This window comes from Hoplias malabaricus, chromosome 14 (assembly GCF_029633855.1).
Source record: "Hoplias malabaricus isolate fHopMal1 chromosome 14, fHopMal1.hap1, whole genome shotgun sequence".
Taxonomy (NCBI): domain Eukaryota; kingdom Metazoa; phylum Chordata; class Actinopteri; order Characiformes; family Erythrinidae; genus Hoplias; species Hoplias malabaricus.
This window is the reverse complement of record NC_089813.1, coordinates 15434169-15452840: the sequence shown is the minus strand read 5'-3', so window position 1 is coordinate 15452840 and position 18672 is coordinate 15434169. Positions and strand designations below refer to the sequence as shown.

At 37.9% G+C, this 18672-nt stretch overlaps 2 protein-coding genes across 2 annotated transcripts in view; one reads left to right on the top strand and one right to left on the bottom strand.

The window, feature by feature from the left end:
* cacna1db (calcium channel, voltage-dependent, L type, alpha 1D subunit, b) overlaps positions 1–6609 on the bottom strand; it is a 114109-nt gene extending 107500 nt beyond the window's left edge. Inside the window, exon 1 of the mRNA XM_066644480.1 lies at positions 6273–6609. Within this exon, the coding sequence (XP_066500577.1) occupies positions 6273–6420 (148 nt within the window). The 5' untranslated portion in view covers positions 6421–6609. The remainder of the gene's footprint in view (positions 1–6272) is intronic.
* On the top strand, positions 1273–15035 carry dcp1a (decapping mRNA 1A). Its single transcript, XM_066644487.1, has 10 exons — positions 1273–1585; positions 2931–2971; positions 3113–3240; positions 6998–7064; positions 8357–8486; positions 8781–8891; positions 9917–10426; positions 10508–10567; positions 11021–11230; positions 12133–15035. The coding sequence occupies exons 1-10, from the start codon at positions 1451–1453 to the stop codon at positions 12211–12213; spliced, it is 1473 nt and encodes a 490-aa protein (XP_066500584.1). The 5' UTR covers positions 1273–1450; the 3' UTR covers positions 12214–15035.
* Positions 15036–18672: the final 3637 nt, after the last annotated feature.

Below are 18672 nucleotides of genomic sequence, written 5' to 3'. Positions count from 1 at the left end.
TATTTAGAAGCAAAGTCAGCATGCTACATGTAGTTCTATAGGGTACTCAATTCAATATTCACATTAAACAACACTTTAATATGATCTGTAACCTTTACTGGTTCGAAACCTACTGGACCTTAGTAAGAAAAGGTTCTGTTCACATACAGCATTCAGGTTCATGGAGCACACAATCCTCAGTCTTACCCCAGCGTCTTGGACTCCAAGGTATAAATGCCATTCACTTCCAGCTGAAATGTAGACAGGAGTCGACATACGTTTTCCACATTCTGTTTAGAAATTAGGTGAAATATAAGGTGCAGTGTGTGGAAATGTATCCTGCAGGGCTGGATTACCTGCTATACCAGCTAACACTTTCACAGTGATAATCCCCCAATATTAATCCTGCTAATGCCCCTCACCATGGACAGATACTGACATATTCCAGCCCTTAGACTAGTGATAAAGAGCTTTTTATTTATTACATTTCATATTCCAACATTCAATATTTTGACTAATTTAAGTTTAAAAAGGAGCACTTTAACACAATTTAATTAATAGGCATCAATACCTAAGACATATGTTGTATATTGGAATTGGTATTGAATGCTTCATGTGCAATCTCCACAATATTTATTCAGTACTTGTACACTTGTGCCATTTTCTCACCTTTGGTAAATCTATTTTGCTCCACACTGACATCTTGTGGTAGTTTCTTTTCTTGCATGCCCTCTGCAAAGGGGCTAAAAGGCTTCAACTCCAGAGAAAGACATTCAACATACTCCAGCAAAACTTGCCTCCATGCGTAGTTTTTCATAGATCATTGAAAGCCCCTACCACTCAAATAATAACTTGTAGTTCAATAGACTATTTGGGATTACACCACTGTAATTATTTTATCATTCTGTATCCGGCTTTGTGAGACCCTTGTCCTTGAAGGCTATAATAAATATGTGTGTGTGTGTGTGTTTGTGTGTATGACAATCAGCAATAAAAAGCAAAAGGAAAATCCTAACAGATTTTTTTTTCATTTCCTGTTTCTGGCTGTGGCATTTTAAATTATTTAATTTATAAAGGTATTAGTGATTTAAATATGTTGTGTTTGAAAACAAATCTCAAAACAATTTTTAATATTTGTAAGTAAATATTTTTAAAATTACTTTTAAACGTATTTTCGTTTTAATTTCAGGTTTATTGAGAGCTTGTCTTGTGTGAGATAATGATTTTACATTGAGGGCAAACAAGCATTCACTTTGCCTTATTTGTATTTCATTTGCTTAGAGTGCATATGTGCAAAGTATTTTGACAATGTGCTATTAAATATGAATACCGAACGTGTGTATTGTACTTTGCCGAGCTGGGAGGAAAAAAAAACACGGAACCAGCGTTGATGTGGTTTTCGTAAGCACCCGGAGAGAAGAGGCCGCTGGCGTTGGTGTGCCTGTGCTCTGTGAAGCCGCAGCTGCTGAAGATGGAGTCGGTGAATAAAGCGGGGCATCTTATGAGTCTGGCGGCTCTGCAGCACTACGACCCGTACATCCACAAACTGCTCGACCTCACCGGACAGGTCGCTCTCTACAAGTTCAACTCCAAAGCCAACGAATGGGTGAGCGGCTGTTTTCAGGCTCGAACTCTTGTGCTGTGAATCCTCCTCGGGGTGAAACTCTGCTATTAACATTAGCACTTCAGCGCGGTGTTGAACAAAAGACTTCAACTTCAGCTCCTCTCGCCCACAAACACTCACATAACACAGCTATTTACATCACAGCTTCCTCGCTTTATCTGCGAAAAACCTGCTTGTTTTGTCGGAGGTACAGCCACTTTAGTCCAAAAACGTTAGCACATTAGCGCGTTTGTGGTTATGAAATCTTCCGTTCCACCTTAAACGTTGCCGCGGTAAACTCGAAAACTCATGTTTGTTAATCTGTTCCCTAGAGACCAGCAGCTGTAATTTGTGTTTTATTTGGAGCCCTGATTATGACGTCCCTCAAAAACGACTTATTATAGTGGTGAACTATTTAATGTGTGGGAGCCTGACATTTTGTGTGTGTGTATGTGTATATATATATATATATATATATATATATATATATATAATGTATGTATGTATGTGTATATATGTGTAATCCACAGTCATATTTATATTGTTCCCAGGTGTCATCAGCAGGTCTCTATGTACGTGTGTGTGTGTGTATATATATATATACACATATATATATATATACATACATACATACATACATGTCATCACTGTCCAGTGAAAAACATGTATCTCCATTTTTGTCAAATTTGAGTTTATTGCGTCGTTTGAACACAACACATGCTCTTTTTAAATGAACAACGACAATATAAAATGTTAAAATGGTTTTACGTATCAGTTTTCCCTTTTTTTTTTTTCCTGAGTTGCACACTAATATACACCAGTCAACCAAAACATTTAAACCCACCTTCTTTTTTATATGTCCATTTTATCAACTCCACTGACAATATAGGAGCACGTCGTAGTTTTACAATGACAGGTTTTAGTCCAGCTGTTATTCTGTATGCATTGGCTGGTTTAAGTAAATCACCTACAACAGTGCTGCTGGAATTTTTAAAACACTGTGCCCAATTACTGGAAACTGTATTAGACACCTACTTTGTTGGTCCCAAATTAATGTGCAAATGCACTGAATAGTGTTTTTTATTGTCTTCATAATATATCAATGTTTATGCAAATATACAGCGTTTGTGATTGTTGGCTAGCATATTCATTCTTCTGATATTGATGTTCCCTCAGAGCCAATTGTGTAATAAGTGAAAATCAATTTTAAAAGATGGTGTTCTTTGTTGTTAACAAAGTTAAAGACCCTTCTGTCTCCTTTTTTAACTAAAAAATTTAGCCATGAATGTGAGCCGTTTGAAGACATAAACCTTATCGTAGATTAATTAGCATCTTTTCTCCCCTACAGGAAAAAACTGACATTGAAGGCACCTTATTTGTTTATGCCAGGTAAATAATATTTTGCTATTTTTACCAGTTTTTACCTCATGCCAGTCCTTCAGTAAGGAACCACCCAACAAAATGTAATATATTGGGCTTTATTTTGTCTGTAATGAGAGATTTGTAGAACCAAAATCTGTCTTTCTTCAGGTCAGCATCTCCCCATCATGGCTTCACTATTATGAACCGTCTAAGCACAGAGAACTTGGTGGAACCAATCAATAAAGATTTGGAGTTTCAGCTACAGGACCCTTTCCTACTTTACCGGAATGCAAGCTGTAAGTGTTCATATAGAAATATACTACGGTAAAATAATACAGTCTTAAAATACGGTATACACTTATCAGACATAATATTTTGGCACCCTTCTTTTTTCTACACATTTCAACCTGTCCCTTAATGGTCGGGACCAGCACTGGAAATCTGGATCATTCTCAGTGGTGCTGTGACACTCGTGGTGATGGTGTGTTAGTGTGTGATGTGTTGGTAGGAGTGGGTAACTGCAGTCACATCAACATGATGGTGTGTTAGCCTTTGTTGTGCTCTTTGTTGGAGCTTGTATTGGCAGCAAGCCATCTTCATGAACAGTATACATCCATAAAATATGATATCCATCTCCAAGCCAAGTATAAGCAAAGTCTTGCCTTAATAAAGTGTGAGACATTTCACACAGTCCATTCTCTGTAAAGTTCACACACTTTTAAAGGCATTGTCTACAATTGTGGGCAACTGCAGTTCTCTTTGGTATGTTTACGTCCACAAGTTCTGCATATTTTAATGTGGGAACGGTATGCTTGAGAAAAAGGACTGTGGTTTGTGCGTGGCTGAAGCTTAACTTCTCTTTAAGTTTTTATTCATGGCTTGAATTAACACAGCAAGTAACTTGTTATTTAGGTTTTTTTGTGTTTTCATCCTGTGTCTACTTTCATGCAGTTATCAGGGACCTTAATTTACAGTGGGTTCCTACCTAAATAATCAGAAACAGCAAAAACAAGTCAATATTACCCACCTATAGAACAGGAGAAAAACAATATACTCATCAACATTTGGATGTCTCTTTGCCATTCCTCTGCCATGAAGATGGAAGAGAAGGCGGCTAGCATATGTGACTGAGCCACTTTGTTTTTATTTTTACTCGTTTTCAAATTGGGGCTTCATAAGCATTTCTAATGCGCTAACAGCATGGAGAAATATCATCTGAATCTTATAAAAAGTGTTTTTTGATTACAACCGTAGTAATTTAGTCCATTAGCTGTTTAACCATTTCAAACCATTAACCACTGAATGCAGCTTTACAATTTATAAAGAGAAGCATCACAACCTCAGCTAATTTGTTGAATTTTAACAACTGTTGTTGAGGTCTGCCTGCATGAAATATGTTACAATTCTGTATTTAAAGTGAGCTGACATGAACGTTTTAGGGAGCAAATATCCTTGGCACCCCACCAACACCTCACCCTAAATGTCACATTTTCCATGAATAATTTATATGTACAGTTTTAAAAAAAGACAAACAAAAAGAACAGGACTTTGCTTCTGCTGTTTGTATTTAGGTTCAGATCAAGTGCCTGAAACTATTTTATAACACTGAGCACAAATGGGAATTTGATCTCTATCTTGTAAGAGAGTTTTATCATCAGAAGGCTGAGAGATCTTTATTTCCCTTCCAAATATGGGTGTGTTCATGAAGCTGGCTTTGCAAAGATTGCTCCTGGGCAGTAATTCAGCTTCAAAGATTAAAAAAAAAAAAAAAAACATGAGATACAGTACCCTTGAGATACTGCTTTGCTAAATTCTCTTTTGCCATTGAAGGGAATTACACCGTTTGTAACTTTCCAAAGATAACAGACAAATCTAGAAAGCATCCCACTTACTTTGTACTATGTTCCTGTATTACTGATCAATCTCTAGTGTTTTTCTCCTCAGTAAGGCACTTGTACTAAAAAGATTCTGAAGTAAAAGCACTGTTGTTCTTTTTATAAGTTTGCAAATCCTTCTGTGTTTTCAGTCATGAACTGTTGAATGTTAAGCCAAGGCAATTAGGATAAACATGTCCTCAAATGTTCTTGTCCAGCTCCCATGACAAACTTATTACAAGACATAATGTGCAGATAAGTATGAGTATATCTTTTGATAAGACCATGCAAAGCTAAATTAAGATTTAAAGTAACAAATGAATGTGTTACCCAGTTCTCAGGACCCAGTGAGGTTTTTTAAATCAGTTAAGGGATGTTTTTAAGCCTCGCATTATTGGATAAATGCAGTAGCAGGGATTAAAAAATGAAGTCTAATTTGTGATTTATAGTGGTCAGTATATTACCTCACAGTATAGCCTTTATGACTAGGTAGGAGGTAGTTGGCTCCTTCATGACTACAAACACTGGGTTAGGGTATCATTATGTTTTCTCTTCTTAGAATTTACTTTTGTGGTTAGCCATGTACAAGCCATGTACCAGTCTTTATGACAAGCTGGCTGATGGATAATATTTGGAACAATTTCTATTAGCTTTTTAGTTTTTTTTTTTTGTTTTTTTTAATTTAGATTAAAATTGATAGATTAATTAACACATGAAAAACACTTGTGTAGCATTTGTATTAGTACGGTGCATTTTATTGGCAGAAGGCCAACTCACTTTTATTTACCACGATTATGACGAATCAAATCAAATTCTCAAATTATTAGAAATCCAAATATGGCCACTCATGCCTTAGGTTTTAAGATTTAAATTTTTGCTGTACTGCTGGTCATTTGTTTTGATATGGAGCTGCATCTTACTTATGCTCGAGTACTTGAGGTCCAAAAAAAGTAGGGCTTCATCCAAATAGACTTCAGATATACAGCTGTTCAGGAATGGGGGTCTCGGCTGTTGTTTGTATACAATGTAGATCATGTCAGGCTGAACACTAATTTTAAGAGCATTTTAGCATTAATGTTTAAGCATAAGTAGTTAGACTGTAAGTGTTGCTGTTGCTGATTATATTGGTTATATATATATGGTTATATTTGTTTTGGCTGACGGTGCATATTTAAACTTGAAGTTGCGATACACAGGACTGCATATAGTTACATGTCACCTTTCTACAAATATTTATTTGGCATGATGTAGTAATTGTATATAATAACCTTGAGGATGTGTGGTTGATGAGAACAAGACTTCTTTTGAATACTATATTTTAACATGGCTTCAAAGAGTGACAAAAACCTAATTTTAATGAGAAACAACAGCAGTTATGAACTACTTTGTATGAACTACAAAGTCAAGGAACGTTCTAGGTTACCTCTAACTAGGGTTGAATAGTACAGACTTACCTCTGTTTGGACCGCTGAAGCATCGTCCAAGTGTCTTCTGAAAAACGATTTTACCCTTGTGCCGGAGGTCTTGGAGCTCATGGTGGGGGTTGGAAGCAACCCCAAGTAGGAGCATCCTCTCAGTGCAGTCACCACTGCTTAGATCCATTTTCCAGACACTTACACATGTCCCTCAGAATGTCCTGATGGTCTGCCTGATTTCTGCCTTCATCCAAGCAGCGTCACCACTGACCTGAGCTCAAGCTCTGAGGCGAATGGTTGCACAGTGAGCTTTGATCCAGCTCAGAAATCCATCATGACATTTAGATGCTTCTAAAATACTACACAAATAGAGACAGACCTCCATCCATTGAGACTGAGCTGTGGCTCTGTTGATCGTTTGCAGCTTGAGTTCTAAAGTTCTTGTGGGAAAAGGAGGCAGAGCACTGGGAAAAAAAGATATAAAATCCCATAGGTCTCGGTGGTTTCCTCAGAGAGAGAGCGAGAGAGGGAGATGAGGGAGGAAAGGGAGGGAGAGCGAAAGGAAGGTGGTGATTATATACTTTCTCTGATTGGCAAGTACAGGGAAAAAGAAGTTGCTAGAGCTGAGAAAGAGCTCTAAGCCTGAAATATGTAAACCTCAGCTTAGGCAGAGATTAGAGAGCTGTTTTTATTTGTGATAAAATGAAGATTGAGAGCTATCTTTATTATAGAAATCTCTAACATCATTCATTCTTTCTCTGCAGTGGGCATCTACAGTATCTGGTTCTATGACAAGGCCGACTGCCAGCGCATTGCACAGTTAATGGTACAGTAAGTATCAGCCAAATATGAATCATTTGTATGACACTGTATTACAAGTAATGTAGACTCTTAGCATGTGAAATATAATATATATTGTCTCATGAAAATAAGCACTGGCTAAAAGCAATGTGTCCTCGGGTGATCGGTCACTGAGGATCCCACGCGGGAGCCTAGCAACAGGTTGAGTTTGTTGCCATGGGTGCATGTTACCATAGCAACCAGGTTACTCTCACATGTGCCATCTGGGTGTATTGAGGCACACGCACCTGTGCAGTTACGGCTATTAAAGCCCCATTTGAATAAAGCAAATGCTATAAAAGCATATATTATTGCAGTAGAGCAGTCGAGTGGTCAGCTTTTTGGCACTATAACAAAATATTTTCACAAGTTCTTATTGAAAGCTGGCAGTATAGGTGCTTAGTTTTCGCTGTTTGTAAACTTATACCGAGAAGAGTAATGGCACTGATTGAGCTGTTACTCACTGGACCTTTCAGTAATCTTGAAGAAAGCTAGAAAGAAGAGATCTGTATAGTTATAGTATGTTGCTGTGTTAGCAATACTGACGTTCTCCAGAGATGCTGCTCATATGTTAAAATAATACTGAATGTTTTGTAGTATACCGATGTGCTGTCTGTAAGTTACCATATTGACCATGGGAATTTATCTTACAGTTTTTATGTAAACCAATGATTCAAAAAATTAAATTAAGATGCTGTGTAGGTAGGTAGCACATTTCACATTCCATGAATGTCAGGACCCAGGTTTCCCTGGAGAACAAGTCAGAGCTTCCTGCCAAAGATCAAAAGGACTTAATTCTCCAAATCAAAATATAACCCTCTATATGTGGCATTTCAGGAATGAATGTCTCTGCAGATATTTGTATACAGAATTTAGATCATGTCGGGCTGCATGCTGTCTTTTATGGTTTTCTATTAATATTAATTCTAGTGAGGAAAGAATCCAGATACTTTAAGGTCCCATTCTTGTTTTTCCAGGGCACTTTATCATTGGATCATTACCTCTAGGCCCTTGTGAAAGTTGCACTAGTCCACACGCCCATCCATTTGTCTTTCGAATAAAATTTTGGCATATTGTTCTACGATCTGTTACCTTTTTTGTTTATTTAATTTCTGCTTTTATTATTTTTCTCAGAATATGTCGGTCCAGAATTACCTGTAGTAGCATTGGAAAGTCCTGTTTAACTTATCTGCAGTCCACTACACCCCTCTAGTGGTCAGAATCTGGTACTGTTGCACTGCTTCTTCAAACTATGGGCTCATTTCCTTGTGCATACTTTCTAGAATAGTGAAACAGGAGGCACTAAGGGCTCAGCAGATGTCACCAGATCGAGGGAGGACAAATGGTTGTTTGGAGACCAGACCAATGGATATTTTGGAACTGCTCAGCAAGGCCAAGGAGGAGTACCACAGGGTAGGATAGTGATTTCTTCACTAAGGTTTACAGTAGTACACACACACACAAAAAGCATATTAGCTGGGTAAAACTCAGAAGGATGTTTTAGGGGGTAAGAGAAAGATATATATATATATATATATTTATATATATATATATATATATATATATATATATATATATATATATATATATATATTTATATATTAGAGAGAGAGAGAGAAACATGTCATTTTGTTTTTGATAGTCATCATCCTGGATTTAAAAGCTAATCTGTGCTGTGTGCACCTGTATTTTTGTGTGTGTGTGCAGAGTCAGTCAACTGACACAGAACAACAGGTAAACTCGGATGTTAGTCCGACTTCAGATCCAATTAAAATAGAGACCACAAAACCCACAGTTGCTGCTTCTCAGCAAGAAAAGGTAAGATAACATAAATTGTCCCAACACTCTTTTAACTCTATAAAACATATTTTCAAGTACACGTTATTGTTGGATGTACTATTTTCTCTTAGTGGTCAATACTTGACTCTTAATCAGGTTGGCAAATTTAAATTTATTTCTGTATTTTAACAAAACAGTTTGCAACTAGGGCTGTGCTGTATACAATTTTATGGCATCTGAATTTCAGCTGTAATATTCGGGTCTGGGCTGGGGGCACACTGTACTTATGGGTTAACCAGAGCTTTGTGGAGGTGGTCTAATTTCAGGTGTAAAGCTGACAACATAAACTGTGGCTTTGCTGCACTGCGTTGTCAGTGGGCTGTTTTAGGCATCATTCTTACAAGGACTTGTATGTTGATGAGCAGAGCGCTGGTTTTGAATTCTCTAGAGCCTGATTACTGGTGCAGTGCAGCATTGTCTTTATCAAAAGCCTACTTTTATTTTTTTTTTTTTAATGAATTAATGAATAATACTAATAATACATGGAATATCCGAATCTGTAGTAGTGTCGCAGTCACACAACTCCAGGGACCTGTAGGTTGTGGGTTCATTTCCCGCTCTGGGTGACTGTCTGTGAGGAGTTTAGTGTGTTCTCCCAGTGTCCGTGTGGGTTTCCACGGTCCAAAAACACACACAATTGTGTGTCTTTCACCCTTGTGAAGAACTGGCTCCCCCTCCAGGGTGTGTTTAATATCCTTAGTCTGGGTCTAGATTAAACAGTTCCTATTTGAGTAGGAGAGAGGGTCATTTGATGCCATTACACAAAGATTGAATCTAAATGGAGAAAATTTTATGTCATAAAAATAATTTACAGAATAATAAATAATAAACAGGAATATATAATTAAACAGTGGGGTTTTTAAACCAAGTGCCTTTTAATAAGATTAAAAATTTTCCTAATTTCTTTTTTGTTTATGCTCTTCAGAATTAATGAAAATGTGAACTCACTGAGCACTTTGTTAAACAATTCTATCCTTTTTAACACACTTTTTCTTTGCTCACAGCCCACCCACAGTGTGGTGAAGCAGATCACAGTAGAGGAACTATTTGGCAGCTCCTTGCCCAAGGACCCAGCACCTTTTGCTCCACTTGCCCACAATGCCTCTGACCCTATACCAGGCGAGAGCTTCCTGCGGGGGCTGGCTTACGGCCCTCCTCCCCTCCCTCTGGAGCCTCTCCGAACTCCTCGTCTCACGGCTGACCCTGGAGGTCCAAGCCTGGTGCCTCTTCTCCAGACTGGAGGTCCCATGGATCCTCACCACTCTGTCTCCCCTAAACTAATTACCCAGAGTGGGCCTGAGAATGTACCAGCACTGGGGGCACCCAGGGGTAAGACCGGTCCTCAACCTGCACCTCAGTATGTGAACCCACTTAAAGGTGATGGACATGGGATTCCCAAGCCAGGTACAGTTTCTGGCTTCATGCCCAGTGAACTGGTCACACCACAAAGCTTCAGAGATCCCACACCCAAAGCTCCAGCTGTTTTCACCACCAAGAGCACAACATCTGTACAGGTAAGGTTCAATAGATTGACTGTCTTCTGTAGACTGTTTCAGAAGTTTTTTTAGTAATATTTTTCATTCTCTCACTTGCAGAATAAAGAAGCAGATACTTTTGCACAGCCTCAGGCCCAAGGTCTTGGTAAACCCATTCCAGTAAGTACATTTAGTAAAACAGACACAGATCATACAGCGGTTAATGTGAAAGTTTAGAGAGTGGGGCTGAGATAAAGTGGGTTTACATTCAAGTCATGATATTATAATTTAGTACTTTGTTAAAGAAAGTGAACATGTTTCCCACTTTTTTTTTTAAACGTGTGATAATTCACAATTTTTAATGGCACCAATCTAATTCTATGAATTCTTACTTCTGGATGAGATTGTAACATGAATATTTTAAAGCCTATCTGTTGGTGTAAAAAAAAACATATGCTAAAAAAAGCACACTCTGCATTGAATGATATGATAGCAGTGAATTCCCTTCTGTGGTGTCATAGAATGTTTAAATATCAGAATGTTGGTCTACTTTAAACACTCCTTACATTTTAACATTTAATTACTGTTGTGATGTTAAGATGGGTGACTAATGGGTGACTTTTCTTGACTAAGGCAATGAAAGCAGGGCTAGTGGTGACAGAGAAAGAGTCCTCCTTGCTGCTTTCTCCCAGTGTGTTCCAGCAGTCCACTACGAAAACTAATGAGCTTCAGAGAAATCCCGCCCCTCCCCCATCACCAACCAACACTTTGGGAAGTGCAGACTTACCATCAGCACTGTACAACAAGACACAGCTACAAGACGTTCTGATACATTTGATAAAGGTATACAGACACACAGAGTATTGTTATCTTGCTTTTTCACTGCCTGGGATTGGCTCGACACGACTCAAATCGCTTTTAGCTTTGCGCTTTTCTACTAGCATAGCTCCACCGCAAAATGGGGCCGGTGCTTTGCAAAACCCTATTTCTAACAGGATCTGCATGCTTTGAAAAACCACAACTGCAGTGGTAACTTTCGGCGCTGTTTAGTCTTTGTGTATTTGCGTTTTTGTTTTTTGGACTGAACACGGTCCCGTGCCCCAGTTCTCACAGATTTTCCTTGTTGCACGTTCGGCTTCAAAAACTGATCCAAGGAGCATTTGAACCTCCTCAAAACATCTCTGCTGTTGTGAGGAGGATAGAAGCAAATGTGAAAGCTGCTGTAACTTCTGAGATTTTACAAGTGGAGAGTCTGTGCTGGAGCTCTGTTTTTTGCAAGGTTTCCACATCACAATTTAGTACGTACTTGGCTAGGTTGTAACCGTAAGTGACCAGGGACTAAAAAAATGTCCCAATAGTTGATTTGGCCAGTGGAAAAGCCAAAAAGCCAAGTCGTGTAGGGTTCATGCAGTGGAAAAGCACCGATAATTGCTTTTGTTTTGGGAGAGACCCCACTCAATGATGGTGATATGAACTCAAAGGAAAGTTGGATTCTAGAAGCTTGTGCACAGGTGAACTCTTTAGGTTTTATAAAATTGTTGTGCAGTACTCTATGATAAATTGCAAAAAAATACATATGAATGAATAAATGAATCCCATTTTAAATTTGGTGAAATATTTGTCTCCCATTGATTTTCTGTTGGTTATGTGAAAGATGACAGAGAAAACTCAGACAGAATTTGAATTTGTTGTTAATAACAAAACCATTTTGATTCATTTTGTTTTGTTTGTTTAATTTCTTTCAGAATGATGCACGCTTCCTAACTGCAATCCACGAGGCGTACTTGAAGAGCCTCTCCAAAGACCTGAACAATGTAAAGCTATAGCCACAACCCAGAACTCCAGGACTGTTCTCAGCCTCCTGGCCTTAACTCAGGAGCCTGAGTCTCTGCTCGTATGGCAACAGGACATACACTGCATTTAGGACAGGAAGACGCCAGTATTCTCCAGCTAGCCTCACTGGGTCCCTTGCTGCATCTTAGTCACAGAGTGATGCATCTAAAGGCACATACCCCAGCTTTCTATTAGCTCTGTTTTGAAGGAGTTTGTAAATGATTGCATAACCACAGTGGCTTTTATGGTCTCTTCAACTTTTGAGCTATACCGCTTGGTCACACCTTAAAATATGCAAGTGTAGTTTCTGCTTCTCTAACTGTGAGGGAACAGCCTCAGTTTTTTTGCTTTGTCTTCCTTTAACAGTCTCATACAATCATAATCCCTTATTCCTTATGCTTAGCTTATTTTTAAATTCTTCAGATATCTTTTCTCTGTCTGCGGTTACGTCTCCTGATTCCCGAGGTCATAAAAGTGTGTGCAATAGTGTGCAACTCTGAGAGAGTTGTTTTGTGAGGGTAATCATGGGTCATAGACCAAGATTGTTGATGTCTGGTCAGTTTTGCCTTTTATATTGTAATGAGTACAGCTGTCTGAAGGGATGATGAGTGAACTAATGGTGCTTTTCCACCGCATGGTATCTACTCTACTCGACTCTACATGCTTAGTACCTGGTTGGTTTTCCACTATAAAACTCCATGCCAAATTGTAGGTGGTGACATCACACAACACCATCTCTAACAGTATTTACAGGGTTTGGATACCACAACAATGACAGCTGTAATGTTAACATGTGATTTACACATCATGTGTTTGCATGTTGTTGTTTTGTTTGTTATTTTTTATTACAGTCCACACATGATTTCAGACAGACCAGTAGTTTTTTTCCATTCCTTGTTGCACTGGAGTTTTTCGTCAGCCACCAACCTAAGGAACGTTGGAACCTCTTTAAAAGACCACTGTTAGTTTAGGAGCTGCCAGTATGTGATTACTACTGTAGCTTGGAGATTTTACAAATGGCAAGTTTGTGCTGGATGTCTACATTTCATTGTGCATGTCACATTTTAGTCCCTACTCAGCTCAACCACAAGTGAGCAGGGACTAAAAAATTAACCAGTTCCATATATCCGGCCCCAAATTTGCCTAAAGGAACAGAAAAAATAGTTGAGAAGGGTCATGTAGGAAACATACAGTGGAAAAGTACCATAAATGCAGTGATATATGGTCCCAAACAAAGGTAGGATACTGGTATTCTGCCTTGATGCTTTTTTTCTTCTTCTTCTTCTTCTTAATCCAGGGTTCTGCAGTATTTTTTACTGCAATAAGCTTTATTTGTTATTTGCAGGTGACAGTATTTACTAGGGCTGAACGATTTGGGGGGAAATATCCTGTTGTGATTTTTCTGAGTAATATGGTGATAGCAATTTAAATGCAGTTATTTTGTATCAGTTAAGTTCCAGCACCATTTTTTTCCACCAAGAACACCAGCACATTCATTTTGATGGGCTCGAATATCTTTTGTGTCTGACTGCTGCTTCTTGAGCTGTGTTATTAGATTATAAAAATCCCACTTATAACTTTCTAAGACAAGTGTCAGTAAATTGTAGCCCTTGAGGTTTGAACATTTCACTTACTCAAATATGCAATTTAGATAAATAATCATTAATCATTCAGCCCTAATATATGCTACTCATGACTATTATTTTTAGGAGTATAAATGCATTTAATTCTATAGATTGGGGTGAATGATGAGTTATTGGACTACATGTGGATAACAGTCATCCTTGTTTATTTGGGCACTTAGACATCATTTCAGCTAAACTGCTTGCTTAAGGTCAATCTGTAGTTTAAGCAGTTGCTTTATGAAAGAAGAGAAAAACCTGCAAGTAAGAGGATGCGTCTGGAAAATAATATATCTTTTAAAGCACTTGTATAAATTGTATCAAAAGTAAGTGTAGATATGCCACCTTTTAATAAGTACTCAAGGCAAAGTGAAGCATTCAGTTCCGCAAACATATCTGCCATTGTATATCACATCACATTTCTGTTATATGTTCCTGTGGCTAAGTGCCAGTTAAAAAAATGCTTACACTGTGGTGAATATCATTGGTTGGCCTTGCTAAATCTAGATATCATTCTATGATATGTGTCTAGACACCTAGAACCTGTGACAATATAAGAAAGGCTATAAAGATTCTTTTTTTTCTGCTTGCATGATGCTGTCTGGATTCATCTTGCTTTCTTTATTTTTGAACAAATGTAAGTAATTATGAACCACTTTTTTTGTCGTTTCTACAGAGAAGTGACCACCTGGAAAATGAGATGTGTAGGACAGAGAAACAGTGCATTAATCTTATTTTGTGGAAATGCATCTAAAGTAACCACAAGCAGCTTTAAAACTCCATTTATGATGGAGGCTTGTAGATGTCAGCCTGGTAGCTGTTTCACCACCTATATTTTCTTTATTTGAATATTTTTTTATGATGTCCTACAGTGATATGACATTCACTGGTACAGCAATGATCAGTAGTTGGGTTTCCATTGTTAGCTGTACTGTCAGAACTGTAAAATTTGCCCCTATATACTTTTACTTTTCTTTTTTTTCTTTTGGGCAGTTTACAAGACATTTTGAAGGATCTAAGAACAGCATGGTAAAAAAATGTGTTTAATAACAAGGCACAAGCTATGTCAATTAACCATGTTCAGTATACAGTGTTTAGAAATTACCGTAAAAGGATTATTTAAACAATTTTCTTGTTTTAAGATCACCATGATGGGTTTGTGTATCTAATTTAATGCAAAATAAAACATACGTCCCCAGGTTTCATAGTCAGTTTGAATCATTATTTAATGAGAGCGTATTACTACTAATGCAGAAACGAATGAGTAATAAGTTAAACAGCATGTTTGACACAAGTGTAAACATATTCCTTGTATTACTCACATGGCTTTAATAGAACAGAAGTAGCAATGTATAACATATGTGAAACCTAAATTGCCTGTGCTTGTCCTTATACACCATCACATCAGTGTCAACAGTGAAGAGCAGAGTGAAACGAGGACAAAAGGTATGCAGAGAAACAGGTGGACTACTGTCTAATTCTAGAACTACAAAGTAATCCTGCATGATCAGTGGAGCTGGGAAAATGGACAATGAGTGTAGATGTGTTTTTAACCGAGTGATTATTCTGTGTGTACGCTGTGTATCCATTTGCATTCACTGTGGGCACAGACAGAAACTAGTGCACACCCAGCTTTAATAATATCCACAGTAATGGAACACACGAATGGAAGGTTCTGGAGCAGCTGCAAATGATGCCAAGGTCACTAGTCACAAGAGTCTGAGAATTGGCCTATATCAGACCTCACTAATGCTCTCATGACCGAAATGAATCAAATTCTCCCAGCAATCCCCAAGTAGAGGATGTTGCAGCAAAGAATGACTAACTGCCTGTTTTTGCCCTGCATTTCAGAAAAAAAAAAAAAAAACATAAAATAAAACATTGCTTGAGCAGTTGTCCACAGACTGTAAGGTGTAGCTAGATCTAATCAGAGCAAATCTAAGCCATCTGGTTTGGATTGTTATTTAATTATTATGAGCCTGGCCAGATGTACAAGGGCTATAAAAGCACACAAAACACTCTTGTGATCTCAAAACTGGACTTGACAACCACTGGCATATGTCCTGAGCCTGAAAGTGCTCCATAAGCCAAGCAGGTTTAGACCTTAGGATACATTGAAAATTAGGCACCAGTTAGCCAGAACCTTATGACCACTCCCTTGTCCATTCACTCAGCTCCACTGACGATACAGGATGACTTTGTAGTTCTACAATTACAGACTGTAGTCTCTGTTGCTCTGCATACTTTTTCTCAACCGCAGTGTTGAGGGGTTCAGATATTTAAATTGCAATTTTTTTTTTATTTAAATTATTATTATTATTATTATTATTATTATTATTTTGCATCCTAAAAGCTCACAGTCCTTGGTATCCGTGAGAGGTTGTTTTATATGTCTAGACAATTATTGACCACCAGATGGCAATCCAATAAGCTTAAATCAGATTTCAACATCATCTTAGTGCCAACATCAATGTGCCTAGAAAATTACATCTTATTCAGTTTATTACCAGAGGGAGAATTCTGAAAAAAAAAACATTGCTTCAAATGCTTTCAAAAGTGGTATAAATGCTGCCAAATATGACTTACTACTGATATGATACATTAAATTGCATATGATAAAGGCTAGCATAACACCTTGTTTACAACAGAACATTATTTAATCAACTTACATATAAATTTAACATTTTAAGGCAACTTAAGTCATTTATCTATTATTATTAGCTGCGCCCTGTGAAGGACTGGCGCCCCCTCCAGGGTGTATTCCCGCCTTGCGCCCAATGATCCCAGGTAGGCTCTGGACCCACCGCGACCCTGAACTGGATAAACGGTTACAGATAATGAATGAATGAATGAATGAATTAATAGCGGCATAGTACCTCACATAACTGGTTTTTACACACTCACATACATACTGACGTTTACAACCTGCTCCACAAGTGGGTGCTATTGAGTAACTGACATCAAAGTCAAATTGTATTCTTGTTAAAAGCAGAGTAGGTGATTTGTCTTAAAAATATTTTAAGTTTTTTTTAACACATTCTTTATATCCCAATACCAATCAGTAAATAGTAAATCAAATGCTCTGACAACAAAAAGATTCCTTTTCTATATAGGCCACAGGACTGTAAAACCCCGTCCAATCATTTAACTCGGACTGAACCAAAGGATTAGATGGTTGACCTGCCGTCTATTACATGTGAATTTTTTTTAAACTGGCTTACACTGGTTTCTAAAAATCTGCAGGACAAAAATGACATAAGTAAGAACAAATGAATGAGTATCCACATTTTTGTCATGAAATGTTTATACTTAATTATGTCTTGGACTGCTTCTTGTATTTCCACATTTTTACATTTATATATTTATGTATTTTCACATTTATACATTTATTTCTATGTTATTACATTTCTAAATGTATTTATTTATTTTATTTCCACATTTTTACATTTATTTGTGTACTTCCTCTTTGTATGTTAATTAGGGGCAGTCCTAACCTCACGCTAAAGCAGGATTGGTCACCTTGGTAATCCAGTAAACGCCTCAGTGGCTCTAGTGTCCGGACAGTAAAACTGACAGAATGGGGACATGATGGCAGAGATGTGTTTTGCCGTGTTTTTGTGCCATCTTAGCAGCACAGTGGCTGTATTAAACAGGGCAAAAATTCTAACCACACTTTTAGATGTTTACCTTTATCAAACCAAGCACCCGGACATACATGGGTCCTGCTCCTGACTCTCACCTTATGTGTTTATGTAATTCTGCGTCCTCCATTCAAACATTAGCTGCTAAGGGGACTTGCTACACTCATTTTCCATAAGGAACCACATTTCCCTGGAACCTTAATAAAACCTCTTTGACATGCGTTTGCCAAAATACTACAAGGCTGAAATAACACAACACCGTTGTCCCCGACCGATTATAGCGACTGTTCCTGAGAAGAATAAGGCGCCAGCAGCAGAGGTTCTGTTTTTTTCTGTGGTTTTTTTAGCTATTTGTGCTTGATTCTCTTGTTTCTCCGTTCTCATTTACACCATATTTAATCAGTACATACTCCTTTGTGCTCTTTGTGTTTGTTTTGCTCTGTTTAACCCTGTCTAAATGCGGGTCCAGAGATGTGACTGACGAGAATACAGGAGGTGGGAAAATGCTACTCTCTGCACTTGACCTAAGAAACAGCACAAAATCACAACAGTTTGGTTTAGCTCTTGTTTTTCTTCAAAATTCTTCCTATTTGTCAGGAGATTTATCTGAGGAGATGTAAAACAGTGTGTCTTAAAAAAATAAATACATTTAAAAGATGACCTAACTGTGGGTGAAGAGTGAGACATTTTCTTAATTTGAGACACCCTTTGATCCATTTGCATGAGTTTCAAAGCATTATTGAAATGAATAAAGATAATGGTACAGTCACACTGCAAGACCGGGCAGAGTACTGAAAGTGACCCCATCTGATAAACAGTACTCAGCTTTTAGATTTTCTCTCTTCAACTCAAGCTTTTCTGTTGACTTAGATCAGAAAAACTAAATCCACAGGTTTCTATCCATCCTTCCACTGTGAGAACTCAAAACTCACTGAAAACAGCTCAGTGAGAATAACTCAGTGTTATGGATGTGGAAATATTAAGAGAAATAGATAAAAAAAGAAAGAAAAAGTGCTGTTACTGATAGTTGTTGAGGCTTTTGTGTAAAATGAATCACTTGTCCTCTGATTCTGCACAATACAGGGGTTACCCTCTCATTTCTGTCCACTCCATCTCTCTCTTTCTCTCACTCCACTTCCTCCCCCTTCTCTTTTTCTCCTACACCCTTCTCCTTCCATCCACTCCCTCT

Bases quoted from the DNA above. Each gene is read 5' to 3' on its own strand.
- dcp1a (XM_066644487.1), top strand. From the start codon at position 1,451: ATGGAGTCGGTGAATAAAGCGGGGCATCTTATGAGTCTGGCGGCTCTG. The intron at 10,427-10,507 runs GTAAGGTTCAAT...TCTCACTTGCAG, and splicing joins AGAGCACAACATCTGTACAG to AATAAAGAAGCAGATACTTT. The intron at 11,231-12,132 runs GTATACAGACAC...AATTTCTTTCAG, and splicing joins TTCTGATACATTTGATAAAG to AATGATGCACGCTTCCTAAC.